At 38.1% G+C, this 16,994-nt stretch overlaps 6 gene segments (V, D, J or C); 4 read left to right on the forward strand and 2 right to left on the reverse strand.

Annotated features, from left to right (window-relative positions):
* Positions 1-249: 249 nt before the first annotated feature.
* Positions 250-769, forward strand: LOC102230442. The segment is given in 2 exon segments: positions 250-343; positions 450-769. Coding segments are annotated over 2 exon segments (372 nt in total).
* An 896-nt stretch (positions 770-1,665) lies between these two features.
* LOC102218338 lies at positions 1,666-3,523 on the reverse strand. The segment is given in 2 exon segments: positions 1,666-2,068; positions 3,068-3,297. Coding segments are annotated over 2 exon segments (384 nt in total).
* A 2,773-nt stretch (positions 3,524-6,296) lies between these two features.
* LOC102228984 lies at positions 6,297-6,895 on the forward strand. The segment is given in 2 exon segments: positions 6,297-6,465; positions 6,573-6,895. Coding segments are annotated over 2 exon segments (375 nt in total).
* Positions 6,896-8,574: 1,679 nt separating this feature from the next.
* Positions 8,575-9,165, forward strand: LOC111610618. The segment is given in 2 exon segments: positions 8,575-8,743; positions 8,840-9,165. Coding segments are annotated over 2 exon segments (378 nt in total).
* Positions 9,166-9,462: 297 nt separating this feature from the next.
* Positions 9,463-11,145, reverse strand: LOC111610539. The segment is given in 2 exon segments: positions 9,463-9,934; positions 10,955-11,145. Coding segments are annotated over 2 exon segments (471 nt in total).
* An 807-nt stretch (positions 11,146-11,952) lies between these two features.
* On the forward strand, positions 11,953-12,560 carry LOC102218076. The segment is given in 2 exon segments: positions 11,953-12,118; positions 12,226-12,560. Coding segments are annotated over 2 exon segments (387 nt in total).
* Positions 12,561-16,994: the final 4,434 nt, after the last annotated feature.

The raw sequence follows: 16,994 nt of genomic DNA on the forward strand, positions 1-16,994 counted from the left end.
TCAATATACTTTTCTCAACAACAAACTGTTTTGTGAACTGTGTTGAATGTTACATGGGAAGAACATTTACTACAGAAAAATTAAAATAAATATGCTGTTATTAAAATGAGTGTCACATAGTTCCAAATCTCTACTGGAGTCATTCAGAGCATTTCCATAGAGCCACTTTGCATCAGCAGCTCCATGCTCCAGCGCTCTGGGAGAGTTTATAGTCCTGACAGTTGAACACTGGATGACTGACAGCTGTCCTTCATCACAACAGGAGACACATAAATCCTCCTCATCAAAAACATGACTTTGATCTGCGTCCTCATCTGGACTCTCCTCTGCTGCTGCTTCACAGGTAAAGTCCAGAGAATCCAACTCCTCTCCTCTATGAACATCTGTCCCTCTGAAATGAAGCCGACTAACCATGAAGCTTCTGCATGTTTTTGTCTCTGTGTCCACAGAGGTCAGAGGTCAGGCCAAAGTGACTCAGCCTGAAGCAATGAGAGCTGATCTGGGAGGATCTGCCGCCATCAGATGTAAAACCAGTCAGAATATAAATAGCAACTATTTCTCCTGGTATCAACAGAAAGATGGACAAACTCCTAAGCTCCTCATTTATCTTATCAACTCTCGAGCATCAGGGATTCCAAGTCGTTTTTCAGGCAGTGGATCAAACTCTGACTTCACTCTGACCATCAGTGGAGTTCAGGCTGAAGATGCTGCAGTTTATTACTGTATGGGTGAATTCTACATCAGCAGCAAGTATTCACTCACACAGTGAAAAACAGTCGTACAAAAACCTCTACCATTCAGACTCAACAGAAACTGAACTGTCTGTTGCATCTGGGAGTTCCAGTTGGTTAAACACACAGAAAACTCTTATAATACAGATATTACATACAGATATGCTACAGGTCAGATATTTAGAAACAACCTCATGTTTCTGTCAACAATTACTTTGTCCAGGATAATTATGTGTTCCTATGATTTAAGTTATATTTACTGCATCAGACTTTGTTTTTATTAATGCACTCCATTTTCCCTTTGTTTACCTGTATTCGTTTAGGTGACGTTACTAGACCACAGCTAAAAATATTTTACTATAACAAAAGAAGGAAAAGAAAAAACGATTTAGTTTGGGAACACTTGGAAGAGTTGAAAAAAATAGTTTGCTTTTTCCAAACACTGTTTGCTTTGCTGCTGTTAAAACCATGAAATGTTGCTTTGAAGAAAACAAATTCTAAACAAGACAATCCTAATTATAAGATATGTACAGTAAACACTCTCAGTCAGTTGACTCTATTCAGTCTTGAGGATTTTTTCATAAATGTTATTGAATGTAATCTCTTGGCACAATTGCATTATTTATAAATATTAAAATACATCAAAGGAAAAACTTTATAGTGAAACAAATTTTTAAAAAGTAGGATGATGTTCTTTAATGCCTATGACAAGAGCATATTTTAGTACTGTTAGTTAAACAATAAAGTCATAACTGCTGTCCTTTAAACCATTCATGAAATTTGAGATTTCACTGTAGATTAGGTATTTTATTTTGAAAATGTCCAGGGCACTAATTTTGGTACAAAGTAAAAAGTGAGAAAGTCAGACAAATATTTTTAGTAAATTTTATTTAAACCTTCAAGTTGTAGAAGAACAAAAGAAGAAATGAGAAAGAAAAAAGAGAGAAATGCTTAAACAACACAGACAGCAGTAGTAGACACAAACTAGTGATCTTCTAGTGAATCAGCTCAGAACTGGGAACACTGGTTTTTCCTCAGCGTCTCTGTGACTGCAGTCAGGGAGCCCTGGGAGGCCTCACAGGTCACAGAGCCCACCTTCCTCCACTGGTCTGCAGGGATCCTCAGGGTGCTGCTCCAGCTGTAGAGGCCGTCATTCTGCACCATCACAGAGCTCTTGCTCTCCTCCCAGGTGAAGCTGGTTCTGCTGCCATCCAGCTCCCAGGACAGAGTCCAGTCTGAGGGGAAGCCCTTGTTGGCCAGACACAGGAGGGTAACCTTCTCCTGCTGCAGCTCCTCACTGGAGGGGGGCAGCACTGTCAGGGTGGGGCGAGTATCACCTAGGAGACACCAATCAGGTTAGAGGACAGGAACTCCAATGATTTGAGCTCTTGTACTGTGAGAGTTGATTTTCTCTGCAAAGACGTTTCTAACAGATGTCTTTCTGCTCTACCAGCCACTCAGCTCACATTCTGTTTCGTTTCCTTTTCAAAAATCTGTCATGCATATCAGCTCAGGAAGACAAATAATACAGTTTCAACTGAAATAGACCAGTAATGAAATGTAGAATAAAATATTTTAGAAAACATTTCCTGATATTAAAAATGGTGAAATCACAACAGTAAATGTTTTAGAAAAGGCTCAACAGATTTTTAAAAATATAATTCATAATTTGGTAAACTCTTTCCCATGAATTTAATCTGTTCAGAAGCTCTGATTAGTGTCAGACGTTTTCTCCTGTCTCTTGTCTTTAACTTTGACATATGAGTTAATTAAACCAATAAGTAAAGATATGCCCTTGGATCACAGATCATTATTCTCATATCTACCACTCTTCAAATTATTTATTGATATTTTACTTCTAGTGGTGAATTATAATCCAACTTTTATAATTCACAGTAAAAGAAACTAATAAAAACACAGTTTTCTACCTTCAACTGGGCACTAAATAATATTTTAAAAAATCATCCAAACATACATCCAACCTGGTTAATCACTAATTGCCCACCTTATTGATACAAACTGGTTGAACTGCTTTACAGAAAGAAACCATTGACTGTAAAGATAAAAACTTCTGACTTTTTCATACTAAACAAAACCTTCAAGCTCAGATTAATGAGTAAACTAAACACAATTTAGTGTAATATTTCATTAAACATTAACATTTATGATTGTATCTTATATTTGGTTTTTCTTTATGAAAGAACTGTTGGTTCAGTGCATTTATTTGCCATTAAAATACTAAAAACTTCCCAATTCATCCAACTTTCATTTATCAAAGTGAAATACAGAATATAGAAAATTATAACTTAATAAAACAACATTTATTTTTGACTTACTTCCAACATGTAGTCTGGTTCCTCCACCGAACGTGTACCAGTGATATAAACTCATTGAGGCGCCGTACAAAACCTCTGACTGTAGAGAGTCACGGCTCTGACAGTTTTAGACTAAACTAAACCTTATAACCAGATTAAAAAACTAACCATTTTATCGATGTAAATGCTACCCTTGTCCAGATCTCACTATCTTAAATCTATCAGGTTTCCATTCACAAAATGAATTCTTTGTTCTTACAAAACTTGTTTATTAAAAAATATACATATTCTGAGCTTTCTTTCCGAGTAACACAAAATAAAAAATATTGAAAAGTGTTTAAATTTAAGAAGTAGCTTTAAATTTTACTTACTTCCAACCTCCAGTCTGGTTCCTCCACCAAAAGTCCACCACAGTGATACAAACTGAGGCGCCATACAAAAACCTCTGACTGTAGAGAGACACGGCTCACTCACTTTCATGAAAACAATGAATAAAATCTGCTGCTTGTGTCAAATCTAGATCTGTCATAGAAAGCAAAAATGCTTTAAAATAATTACAATTTTTATTGACAGAATATGAAACTAAAAATAATGTTTTGAATCTTTTATCCAAAAAGATTAAGTGCACAAATGCATTTCTTTTCTTTTTTATGATAATTTACTTAAATACATCACTCAGATAAATGAAATATGTTGAAACTTAACAATAATCCAATTGTGAGTACCGGTAATTCTCTATTTTCTTTCCTTCCTTGTGCTCATTTAGCTACACAAATCTTAACTTTTGCTGACAAGCAAGATCTTGATTTTCACTGAGTTGATAAGCTGATATTTTATTGTTGCTAAAATTTTACTCAATTATTCTGATGTTTCGTATGAGTCTCAATATATTTAAGTGCAAGTTTTTGGCATATTGGGGTGAAAATTATCAAATTTATCTAGAAATTAAGTGTAACAAAAAGTGAAATAACAACAATACCACAAAAACTATCTCCAGAATATTTTTGAAACATAAACAGTTAACAAAAAGAAGTTAATGCAGGAGACCATAACCACAAGTTGTTAAAAACAACAATCTGAAAAAAATTGTAATAAACTTTTCATCAAATTTTGCACAAATATTAACTGATCTGCTCCATCATATTGATCCCAGTCAGTCAGAGTATTTCCATAGTGAATGACTTTGCATCAGCAGCTCCATGCTCCAGCGCTCTGGGAGAGTTTATAGTCCTGACAGTTGAACACTGGATGACTGACAGCTGTCCTTCATCACAACAGAAATCCTCTTCATCAAAAACATGACTTTGATCTGCGTCCTCATCTGGACTCTCCTCTGCTGTTGCTTCACAGGTAAAGTCCAGAGAATCCAACTCCTCTCCTCTATGAACATCTGTCCCTTTGAAATGGAGCCGACTAAACCATGAAGATGCTGCATGTTTTTGTCTTTGTGTCCACAGAGGTCAGAGGTCAGGTCACAGCGACTCAACAGCCTGCAGCAGTGAGAGCTGATCTGGGAAGATCTGTCAGCATCAGATGTTCAATCAGTCAGGATGTTTATGTCCATAATACCGTACACCGTTTAGTGTGGTACAAGCACAAAGAAGGACAAAGTCCCAAGCTGTTCATTCATTCTGCGATCCACAGATCAGCAGGGACTCCCCAACGTTTCTCAGGCAGTGGATCACACTCTAAATTTACTTTAAGTATCAGAGGAGTTCAGACTGAAGATGCTGCAGTCTACTACTGTCAGAGTCAACACCACATCAGTCGATGGTTGTTTCCACAGTGAAAGCTGTCATACAAAAACCTTCTTCAGCCACAATGAGAGGCAGATGAATGAAGGGTCTTTCAAAGACCCATTTAGTTGCTCTGGTGGAGTTTTTATTCATTTTTTGCTGATATTTTTCAATGCATGAAGTGTCATTTTGATCTCTAGATTTTCAGATATTTAATTTCCAAAGTTTTTATCAGTTTTTCAACTATTTAATGTATGTAAAATGGGAAGAAAAATATTTTACTGATACTGAATGTGGGATTTAACAAAAACCTTTGAATGAAACATTTAGTAACTGGACCTCACCTTATTTTTTTAATCATACCGAAACATGTTTAATCACATTGCTTATGTATTGTTGACATTATGTAACATAAAAACTGTCAGAGATCTACCAGTATGTACATGTTTAATACTACAAAGCAAAGCAGCAGCTTTGGTAATATCACAGAACATTTCTAAATCAAAGACAGCTGATCAAAATGAAAGTATTTTATTTTATGTTAACTGTCTGTGTGACATGTAGCAAGAACTTAGAAACATTTCCATCCTTTTGAACTGTTTGCATTGTAAAACCTGTGGAACTTCCAAAGTACTTGAATATAACATTTTGTAGCACCAGTTTATGACGATTTGTCATGATATGTGGTGAGAGATGGTTTAGGGAGATGCAGTGGACACAGTTTTGGTGACAGAAATGATGATGAATTTAATGATGAAACAAACAATAGTCTAAAGTCTAGGCAGCACAGAATGAGCAGACGGCTAATAGCTCAATACTGGCAGCAACTGGTGCAGAAATACACTGAAGACAGAATAGACACGACAAGACGAGGACCCGACCAAGAACAAGGAACACATGTGGGATTAAATACACAGGGAGACAATTAGGGGAAACAAGGAACAGCTGCACTCAATCAAGGGGTAGACAGGACAAAACAGAGACTCTACAGCAGGGGCGCCCAAAGTCGGTCGTCGAGGGCCGGCATCCTGCATGTTTTAGTTCTCTCCCTGGTAGTACCAACAACCTTTTCAGCATGTCAGTGTTCTTCTTAGGCTTTCTAATGAGCCATCATTGGATCCAGGTGCGTTAAACCAGGGAGAGAACTAGAACATGCAGGATGCCGGCCCTCGAGGACCGACTTTGGGCACCACTGCTCTACAGAGACTGAACAGAAACTCTGAAAAACGAGTTGGAAAATAAATAGGTTTGTTCTTGCATTAAATATAAATGATACAAAACTGATTGAAATTCTTTACAAAAAACATATCATGCAAGAAATAGTTCATAAAAAAAACACCCTGACTTATTTAAGTACACCTTCACTAAAGAGGTTTTTGGAAAAGTCTCATGTTATTTTCAACATATTCAGTTGCATTTTTGCCGAAGAGTTTTCATTTTTAAATGTAATCAATTAGATCCAAATTCCCTCTGTGAGTCATTCAGAGCATTTCCATAGAGAGTCACTTTGCATCAGCAGCTCCATGCTCCAGTGCTCTGGGAGAGTTTATAGTCCTGACAGTTGAACACTGGATGACTGACAGCTGTCCTTCATCACAACAGGAGACACAGAAATCCTCTTCATCAAAAACATGACTTTGATCTGCGTCCTCATCTGGACTCTCCTCTGCTGCTGCTTCACAGGTAAAGTCCAGAGAATCCAACTCCTCTCCTCTATGAACATCTGTCCCTCTGAAATGAAGCCGACTAAACCATGAAGCTGCTGCATGTTTTTGTCTCTGTGTCCTCAGAGGTCAGAGGTCAGGTCACAGTGACTCAGCCTGCAGCAGTGAGAGCTGATCTGGGAAGATCTGCCACCATCAGCTGTAGAACCAGTCAGGATGTTTATAAAAACTACTACTTGGCGTGGTACCAACAGAAAGATGGACAAACTCCACATCTACTCTTCTACTATGTTGGCAGTCGCGTCTCAGGGACTCCAAATCGTTTTAACGATGGAGGATCAAACTCTGACTTCACTCTGACCATCAGTGGAGTTCAGGCTGAAGATGCTGCAGTTTATTACTGTCAGAGTCTTCACTACATCAACAGCCAGTGGATGTTCACACAGTGAAAAACAGTCATACAAAAACCTCCCTCAGTCAAACTGAACTGAAACTATGTTGCTGCAGCTTCCAGCTGCTGCAGAAACTGATAGTTTACTGAAATCCTTCACATGGATACACACAAATTTCCATGAAGGTGTTTTAACCTTTTAAGGTCGACGCCCGCCCTGTGGCGGGCATGACGTCATGTTTCTGTGTGTGTTTTTTGCTCCAATGTGATAATAAATTTTGTCAAAATGAAACAAACACTGTAAAATCACAAAGTTTAGGATGTTCTGAAAATAATGATACCAAACAAGGTAAGGTAAATAGTTTTTATGGTGGAAATATAAGGGTAAATTCAAAATTAGACCAAAACGGCCATTTAGACCCAAGACTCCAAAGGGTTAAAATAAATGAGTAAAATGTACAGCATCACTCTAATTTGAATGATATAAAGCTTATTTGGTTGACAAAAGATAGGATAACTTAAAAAAAACAACTTAATTTGATGAAGAAATGGATAGTAGTAAGAAACAGAACCTTCACTAAAGCATTTAAAAATATCACACAAGTTACTTTAGTTTGTATTAGTTCCATGTTTTAATTAATTAATCAATTAGAATCACACGACAAAAATCATAAAATGTATAATTAACTTGTATGTAAAATGGGAAGAACAATATTTTACTGATACTGAATGTGGGATTTGACAAAAACTTTTGAATGAAACATTTAGTAACTGGACCTCACCTTATTTTTTTAATCATACCGCATCATGTTTAATCACATTGCTTATGTATTGTTGACAATACATCAAAACTGTCAGAGATCTACCAATATGAACATGTTTAATACTACAAAGCAAAGCAGTAGCTTTGGTAATATCACAGAACATTTCTAAATCAAAGACAGCTGATCAAAATGAAAGTATTTTATTTTATGTTAACTGTCTGTGTGACATGTAACAAGAACTTGGAAACACTTCCTTCCTTTTGAACTGTTTGCATTGTAAAACCTGTGGAACTTCCAAAGTACTTGAATATAACATTTTGTAGCACCAGTTTATAACGATTTGTCATGATATGTGGTGAGAGATGGTTTAGGGAGATGCAGTGGACCCAGTTTTGGTGAGAGAAATGGTGATGAATTTAATGATGAAACAAACAATAATCCAAAGTCTAGGCAGCACAGAATGAGCAGACAGCTAATAGCTCAATACTGGCAGCAACTGGTGCAGAAATACACTGACGACAGAATAGACACGACAAGACGAGGACCCGACCAAGAACAAGGAACACAGGTGGGATTAAATACACAGGGAGACAATTAGGGGAAACAAGGAACAGCTGCACTCAATCAAGGGGTAGACGGGACAAAACAGAGACTCTACAGAACACAGAAACCTAAATAAACACACAGAAAACCCAAAACACTACACTATTCATAGTGGAAAAAGCTCAGATGAAGCACTGACCATCAGAAAAGTAGTTCATGGAGGAGTTTATTACCGCTAAATGTATGGCACTGTTAGCTGTTAATGCTCAATTGCAGAGTAATGTAATTATATGAGAAGTTTATTTTTCATTGTTCAGGTTATAAGTCCAGGTTAGAAAATGAGAAGCTGTGGTTTAAGAGTTGAAATTAGTTTTATTAATTAAGAACAAACCTGAGACTAAAGAGCATTTCCATAGAGCCACTTTGCATCAGCAGCTCCATGCTCCAGTGCTCTGGGAGAGTTTATAGTCCTGACAGTTGAACACTGGATGACTGACAGCTGTCCTTCATCACAACAGGAGACACAGAAATCCTCCTCATCACAAACATGACTTTGATCTGCGTCCTCATCTGGACTCTCCTCTGCAGCTGCTTCACAGGTAAAGTCCAGAGAATCCTCTATGAACATCTGTCCCTCTGAAATGAAGCCGACTAAACCATGAAGCTGCTACATGTTTTTGTATCTGTGTCCACAGAGGTCAGAGGTCAGATCACAGTAACTCAGCAGCCTGCAGCAGTGAGAGCTGATCTGGGAAGATCTGCCACCATCACCTGTAGGACCAGTCAAAATGTTTATAACAACAACTACTTACACTGGTACCAACAGAAAGATGGACAAACTCCTAAGCTCCTCATTTATACTACCAGCACTAAAGCATCAGGGACTCCAAGTCGTTTTACAGGCAGTGGATCAAACTCTGACTTCACTCTGACCATCAGTGGAGTTCAGGCTGAAGATGCTGCAGTTTATTACTGTCAGAGTTTTCATTACCCCAACAGCCAGCACGTGTTCACACAGTGAAAAACAGTCGTACAAAAACCTCCGTCAGTCAAACTGAACAGAAACTGAACTGCAGCTGCACAGATTTGTCACTGACATATGTAAATGTATGTTACTGGAAAGAAAAGCTGTTGTAGAAAATGTAAATTGATATTGCATTTTCTACAACAGATATTGTCATTCCTCATCCATATTCTATGCTCATTCTTCCAATCAGTCACATGTCAGCCTTTTTCCAAAGGTCCTAGGACAAGAGCTGGGGGTGGCCAGTAAGACTATTGTCCATATTTCTTGTGAATAATGTGAATAAGTCAAACATAAGATTTCAGAAGCCTTTGTGAAACTTTTATTGTTTATAAAATTGAATCAGTCCACTTTAAAACAATATCAAGCACATTCAGAATGAAACAGAGAAGCTGGTAATAAGAAAACATGAAAGCAAAGGTAAAATCAGCTACAGATTCAATTTAGAGACACTGGTCTCTCTTGATGGTCTCTGTTACTGCACACTGGGAGCCCTGGGAGGCCTCACAGGTCACAGAGCCCACCTTCCTCCACTGGTCTGCAGGGAGCCTCAGGGTGCTGCTCCAGCTGTAGAGGCCGTCATTCTGCAGCACCCCGGAGCTCCTGGTCTCCTCCCAGCTGCTGCTGCTTCTGCTGCCGTCCAGCTTCCAGGACAGAGTCCAGTCTGAGGGGAAGCCCTTGTTGGCCAGACACATGAAGGTGACTGTCTCTTTCTGCAGCTCCTCATTGGAGGGGGGCAGCACTGTCAGAGTGGGGCGGGTATCACCTAGGAAACAACACCGAGGTTAGAGGACATGGATCACAAAGCTGTCAATCATATAGGAAGCGTCTAATGCTTAGACTCTAAGCAAATTGAATGTAACAGATCTTAAATGCCAGGATGTTCCTCCCAGATGTTGTTTTGCTCCAAGAGTCACTTAATGTTTCACTTCCTCTTTAGAATCTTCTCAGCTCCATCATCATGCTGTCTGACCCGAAATATTTAATCTATTCTTTAAACTAAAAAATGACATACATTTCTCTTGCAAATTCAAATATTTTTAGTTTAATGTGGAATTAAAAATGTAAAATTGAAACATACTCATAAAATTTCAAATTTTACTGCCAATTGACAACATAAAGTTATTTGACTTGTCTGCATTTTTTCCAGTGTTTTCTGTCTTCATCCTATTATAGATTTATAACAGGATAAAAGTTTGTTTTTGAACAACAGATTTATTCTCACAGGAGGTGATATTTTATCAACTATGGACATAAAAAAAATATTTAAAATTGAATTTTAAATGGATTACGAATTTGAAACATCTACTCAGGGAAAACTTACACTACAAAATAAAGTCAAAGTACCAGCAAGTATGATAAAAAGCAAAATAGAAGCATTTTTTAAAGAGATTATGTAATGTTCTGTTTAGTTTTTAAATGTTGCACACTTACTTGGAAATGCCAATCTGGTTCCTCCACATACAAATTAAGCGGGTCGCTGTACAAAAACCTCTGACTATAGAAAAGTCACGACTCTGTGACATTTTCAGTCTAAACAAAATCTGTAAATCCAGATTAAACTACTGCAATAACTCAGTAATTAAATCACGGACTGATCACCATGTATTATGGTCCGTAATTTATTTTTTTAGACTTAAAAATACAAAATCACCTTTGTGTTTCCTGTATATGTTTTTGTTATTTAATATGAAATTACCAACATTTTTCAATTTCTACCTATTATGGAAAGGGAATAAAGGAAAACTGACAAAAGATAAAATAAGAAAATAAACTTTTGACTTACTTCCAATCTCCAGTCTGGTTCCTCCACCGAACGTGTACCACAGTGATACAAACTCATTGAGGCGCCGTACAAAAACCTCTGACTGTAGAGAGACACGGCTTTCTGACTCTGAACACAAACAACTCTGTGAAAAAAGGTGTTTGTACATATTGATCACCTAGAAACTAAACGTAAGCAGAAAACCCAACATTTTCCTGAAATTGACCAGAACTTAATTCTTTTTTCATGAAAAGATTGAAACAAAATTGTGGGAAGCCATGACTCTCCTTTTGGAATAAATGTCTTCAAATAAAAGCCGTGGTAGCAACCATTATCAGCATTCGTACAACAAAACATATTCTTTCATTTCAAGAAACCCAAATGAGCACATTCTGTAGTAACTTTATAAGAGACGTTTAACAAATAAACATCTTGTGTAGTTTGAGATATGTTTAAGATATTTAGCTTTGGTTTTGAACATTGGGTTTTCTCACATAAATCTGGTGTGCTTGGAACACAAGTAGGTACTAAAAAATTGTCTGGTAGCACAAAGCTGCTGCAAGTGGAATATCTTTAGCAGGAATATTTCAATTCTCTTCTCATATAAAAGTGAAATTACGTAAAACATGATGCTCTCCTGAAATCTGCTTATCTCAATGTTGTGTGATCTTTGAGAAAACTTCATAAATATACATGTAGACAGAAAACTGTATTGCTATTTCTTAAAAATGTTAAAAGTTTAAAGACAGAAAATATCAAATTTAAGAGTCAGGAAAAGAATTAAGTACTATCAAGACTACCATGCATCCAAAAAGCTATATATAAGGCTTTACAAAATAATCTGAAATAAATTTTACATTTTTCATTATTATTGAACAAAACATGCTAATGAACTTCTTTGTGCATTAACAAAGATCTGTTGACACTGTTAGTTATATTAAAATGAATCAACCATCATTACACTGAACCAAAGTCTCTGTCGGAGTCATTCTGAAAATTTTGAGCCACTTTGCATCAGCAGCTCCATGCTCCAGTGCTCTGGGAGAGTTTATATTCCTGACAGTTGAACACTGGATGACTGACAGCTGTCCTTCATCACAACAGAAGACACAGAAATCCTCCTCATCAAAAACATGACTTTGATCTGCGTCCTCATCTGGACTCTCCTCTGCTGCTGCTTCACAGGTAAAGTCCAGAGAATCCAACTTCTCTCCTCTATGAACATCTGTCCCTCTGAAATGAAGCCGACTAAACCATGAAGCTGCTGCATATTTTTGTCTCTGTGTCCTCAGAGGTCAGAGGTCAGATCACAGTAACTCAGCAGCCTGCAGCAGTGAGAGCTGATCTGGGAGGATCTGCTACCATCAATTGTAGAACCAGTCAGAATGTGTATGTTTACTATAGTAATCACCGTTTTGGGTGGTATCAACAGAAAGATGGAAAAACTCCTAAGCTCCTCATTTATGACGCCAGCACTCGGACATCAGGGACTCCAAGTCGTTTTACAGGCAGAGGATCAAACTCTGACTTCACTCTGACCATCAGTGGAGTTCAGGCTGAAGATGCTGCAGTTTACTACTGTCAGAGTCTTCATTACCCCAACAGCCAGTGGGTGATCACACAGTGAAAAACAGTCATACAAAAACCTCCGTCAGTCAAACTGAACAGAAACTGAACTGCAGCTGCACAGATTTGTCACTGACATATGTAAATGTATGTTACTGGAAAGAAAAGCTGTTGTAGAAAATGTAAATTGATATTGCATTTTCTACAATAGATATTGTCATTCCTCATCCACATTCTATGCTCATTCTTCCAATCAGTCACATGTCAGCCTTTTTCCAAAGGTCCTAGGACAAGAGCTGGGGGTGGCCAGTAAGACTACTGTCCATATTTCTTGTGAATAATGTGAATAAGTCAAACATAAGATTTCAGAAGCATTTGTGAAACTTTTATTGTTTATAAAATTGAATCAGTCCACTTTAAAACAATATCAAGCACATTCAGAATGAAACAGAGAAGCTGGTAATAAGAAAACATGAAAGCAAAGGTAAAATCAGCTACAGATTCAATTTAGAGACACTGGTCTCTCTTGAGGGTCTCTGTTACTGCACACTGGGAGCTGCATGTTTTTGTCTGACGTCCCGTGACGTAATTGTCCTTATTTGGACTTGTGCGCTCTTGGGGGATATGCAGGTGGTTTGGATAACGTGGATAACGTAAGGTAATTAGCATCTCACAGCACTTAAGAAATCTAATTACATGATGAGCTTAGCTCCATGTCACTGTGTGTGTTTGAATATGTGTCCTGCCTCTCTGCTCCCAGCTGTTAAGAGGTCAGAGTTGATCAGTGGCTGTCCAGGCCTTTCAGAGCCACTGACACACCAGCAGCACAATGATGATGTCACTGACTCTACTGCTGACCATCCTGGGGCTCCTGGTTCAGGATGAGACTCTCTGCTGGAAACTTGATTTCAGGATGTCATCAAATTTATTACAATAACAATGATTGAGAAAAATGAGAATATCAGCCCTGACCTTGGGTTGAAATTGGAGCTTTCCAGTCACACAGTGATATAATGTCGTACAAAATCCTCCCTCAGCTATAGAGAAACTGATCTGCTGCACTGAAACAGAAGTTGTTCATAGAACCATATTCATAGAGCATAATATGTAAATTAGACTATAGATGAGCACTAACTAGTTAGTTGTAGCTAAAAGCTGCTGCAGAAATCACTTAACTAAAACCTTCATATAGATGTACACAAATTTTCATGAAGCAGCTGGATCTTGTCATCTGCCTGTTTTATGCGATCATCAGATTAATTGGAATGACAAAAAGACTCTTTGATTAACAAAATATTTTGCACAATTACAGCTTTGAAAAAAGTAGAGAGATTTTTTTCACATATTTAAAAATTGATTATTTCATTAGAAGACATAAGTCTGTAACAAAAGATGTTCAGTCTTTGCATCAGTATAAGTTTTCATTATACTGATGCAATGATTCAAAGGACAGGGCCATATCTCAAATGACAGAAAAGTTGCCCCCCATAAAAATGTTCACTTCCCAAAATATCCTTTGTTTAGACACTTACCTCTAAATATGTAAAAATGTGTTAATGTAAAGAAAGGGTGTTGAAAAAGTTGCACTAAAATTGCACACTTACTGTTTGTGTTATTTTAAAGTGAAAATTTAAAATTTCCTCATCTCTCATTTCTATTTTGATGTGTAAAATATCTAAAATGATTATGAACTACTAGGAAGAAAAATGGAAAAGAAAAAGTGTAGAAATTTGATATAAAACACAACTAAACTTGTTTTGCTCAAAAACAGTCAGTTAAGATGTAAAAAACATTATGTGGGAGAAACTTTAACAATTTGAAAAAATGCTTTAAAAATGTTCAAAGCAGCATCACATGGACCTTACCAGAGGCGCCGCTTTTCATTGGCTGATTCCCATTCTACGTGGTCACGTGCGTGGCCATCTCACAAACATACTTAGCTTCCCGTTAGCTAAATACAGCATAAAGGCAGAACTGATGCAACTTCTACACCTTGAAGCCTGTCTGCTACACAGTCTTAGGTTAGCTAAACAGATCAATATGCAATGTGTCTGTATCTGACATACACTAAAGGTTTTATTTTAGCAGAAAAGGCTTTGGACTAAACTGTTACTCCTGTTAGCCACGTTAGCACCAAGTACAGCTAGTCAATCAACCGTCGCTGTGTTCAGGGAAGCGCTGATTATTAATCGAGAAATAAATATCAAGCCTGGAAACTTGATAATCGCAACGGACTGAATGTTATGTTTTTAACGTAATCTTTGCTCGTCTTGCGGGGAACAGGCGGTTGCCACGGTAACAGGTGTGCTTAAACTACAAAGAGAGAGTAAAAAGGTAAGAGCGGTTTTGAGTTGATCACCTGTTCGGGTTATTTTACCTTTGTTTACCTTTGCTGTGGCGCATTACAGCCGCTGTAGTTTCTAAACGTTGGACTAATTACCTCGTTCGTTTGTGAGTTTACGTCATTCACAACAAACATTAAATAAAACAAATATATTTCATAAAATTTTAACAAACAAATGGCTTCTACCGAGGTAATTATGTGAAATCAAATTAATAATATCCCAGCTTCAGAAGATTTGCCTTTACCTTTACAGAGCTCTTTGGTTCCTCCTATCAGTCTGTAGCTTCTCATATTGACGTCATCAAACCAAGTTTCAGATCTACCATAACTGACTGACACCTGCTGGCCTCAGGTTTGCAACCAGCTTGTGACTGAGAAACCAGTAACCTCCTCCCAGATGATGACATGAACTTGTTAGTTCCTCTGTCCATTTAGTAGCTGATATATTGTGAAAATCCGGTAGAAATGACGCACTAATCAGTCATGTTTACATAGAAACAACGCGCTGCAGGCTTTGCTTGTGAGTAGTGATGTTACGTGATGTGCCGAGGCTTCGAGGCGTGTGTCGAGTAATGGAGGGGGCGTTTCCGTAAAGCGCGTATCGAGGCTTGCTTCGTTTAGGGGAGGAGCCGAAAACGATGACGTCCGAAGCCTCGCTGCCCGGCTGTACCACGTGACTGCTTCGGGAAGTGGCTCAGATGTTGGCGCGGGGTTTGACAGCTTTAGAAACCCCACAGGATCCATTCATAATGTGGGTTGTTGTAGGCGAGTTGGGTCAGTTGAGAGAGTGGATACAGTTTTGATAGTTTGGATAGCAGAGTTTGGATAATGGTTATTTAGTTTGAGACAGTTAGTTCGGTGTTTGGAGAGTTTAGGATAGATAGATAGATAGATAGATAGATAGATAGATAGATAGATAGATAGATAGATAGATAGATAGATAGATAGATAGATAGGAGTAGGATGGAGCCGGCGAGAAAGAGGAGGATTTCCCCTATGTGGGAACATTTTGATTTGATAAGCCCTAACAAGGTAAGGTGAACTGAACATTTGCAGATGCATTAGGTTTGCTTATGAGGAACTGTATTTTTCACTGTTTCTTATTTTCTGTAAAGGTGAGGTGTTTATTGTGCTCCAAGGAGTTGGGGTACAATAATAACACCTCATCCATGTAGTGTCAAAAAAGAGAAATCGTTTGAAACCAAAAACTGTGGAAAAATTTTTATTTCTTAATAAAAATGCATGAAATCATCCAAGTTACACAAGCATTAGCCTATTCACCACCCCCTCCCTAGTTCCACAAGCACTTTCACTGTCCTCTGCCTGATTAAGCCCAGGCCATTTTTCTAGAGTCACAGAAAAACATTATTACACAACATGCCATATCACATGACACTACTATTTTGGGATTAATTACACACAGAGAATACATTCAAAAATATTTTATTATACACATATGTGTATACATAATTTATGTAGACAAATGATTTCGTCCTACATCTTTTGTGACGTCATTCCCAAGAGCCATAATAGACAAAAATTCAATGCATCACACGTGTTAAGATACAGCTGGCTGTGATTATACACCTGGCCAGTAGGTGGTTTCGTGTGCACATGAAGCCTCAAGAAATGAACCCTTTCTCGAACCAGTTGGCTCAAGTGGTTCAATGCCTCATGAGGCTTCATCTCACCATCACTACTTGTGAGACTTGAGGTCACGTGGGTCGGTTGTGGGCGGAGCTTGGTAAGGTCCATTGATCCTAGTTTCTATTGCAGTCAGTCAGAGCATTTCCATAGAGCCACTTTGCATCAGCAGCTCCATGCTCCAGTGCTCTGGGAGAGTTTATAGTCCTGACAGTTGAACACTGGATGACTGACAGCTGTCCTTCATCACAACAGAAGACACAGAAATCCTCCTCATCACAAACATGACTTTGATCTGCGTCCTCATCTGGACTCTCCTCTGCTGCTGCTTCACAGGTAAAGTCCAGAGAATCCAACTCCTCTCCTCTATGAACATCTGTCCCTCTGAAATGAAGCCGACTAAACCATGAAGCTGCTGCATGTTTTTGTCTCTGTGTCCTCAGAGGTCAGAGGTCAGGTCACAGTGACTCAGCAGCCTGAAGCAGTGAGAGCTGGACTGGGAGGATC

This window comes from Xiphophorus maculatus, chromosome 13 (assembly GCF_002775205.1).
Source record: "Xiphophorus maculatus strain JP 163 A chromosome 13, X_maculatus-5.0-male, whole genome shotgun sequence".
Classification (NCBI taxonomy): Eukaryota; Metazoa; Chordata; class Actinopteri; order Cyprinodontiformes; family Poeciliidae; genus Xiphophorus; species Xiphophorus maculatus.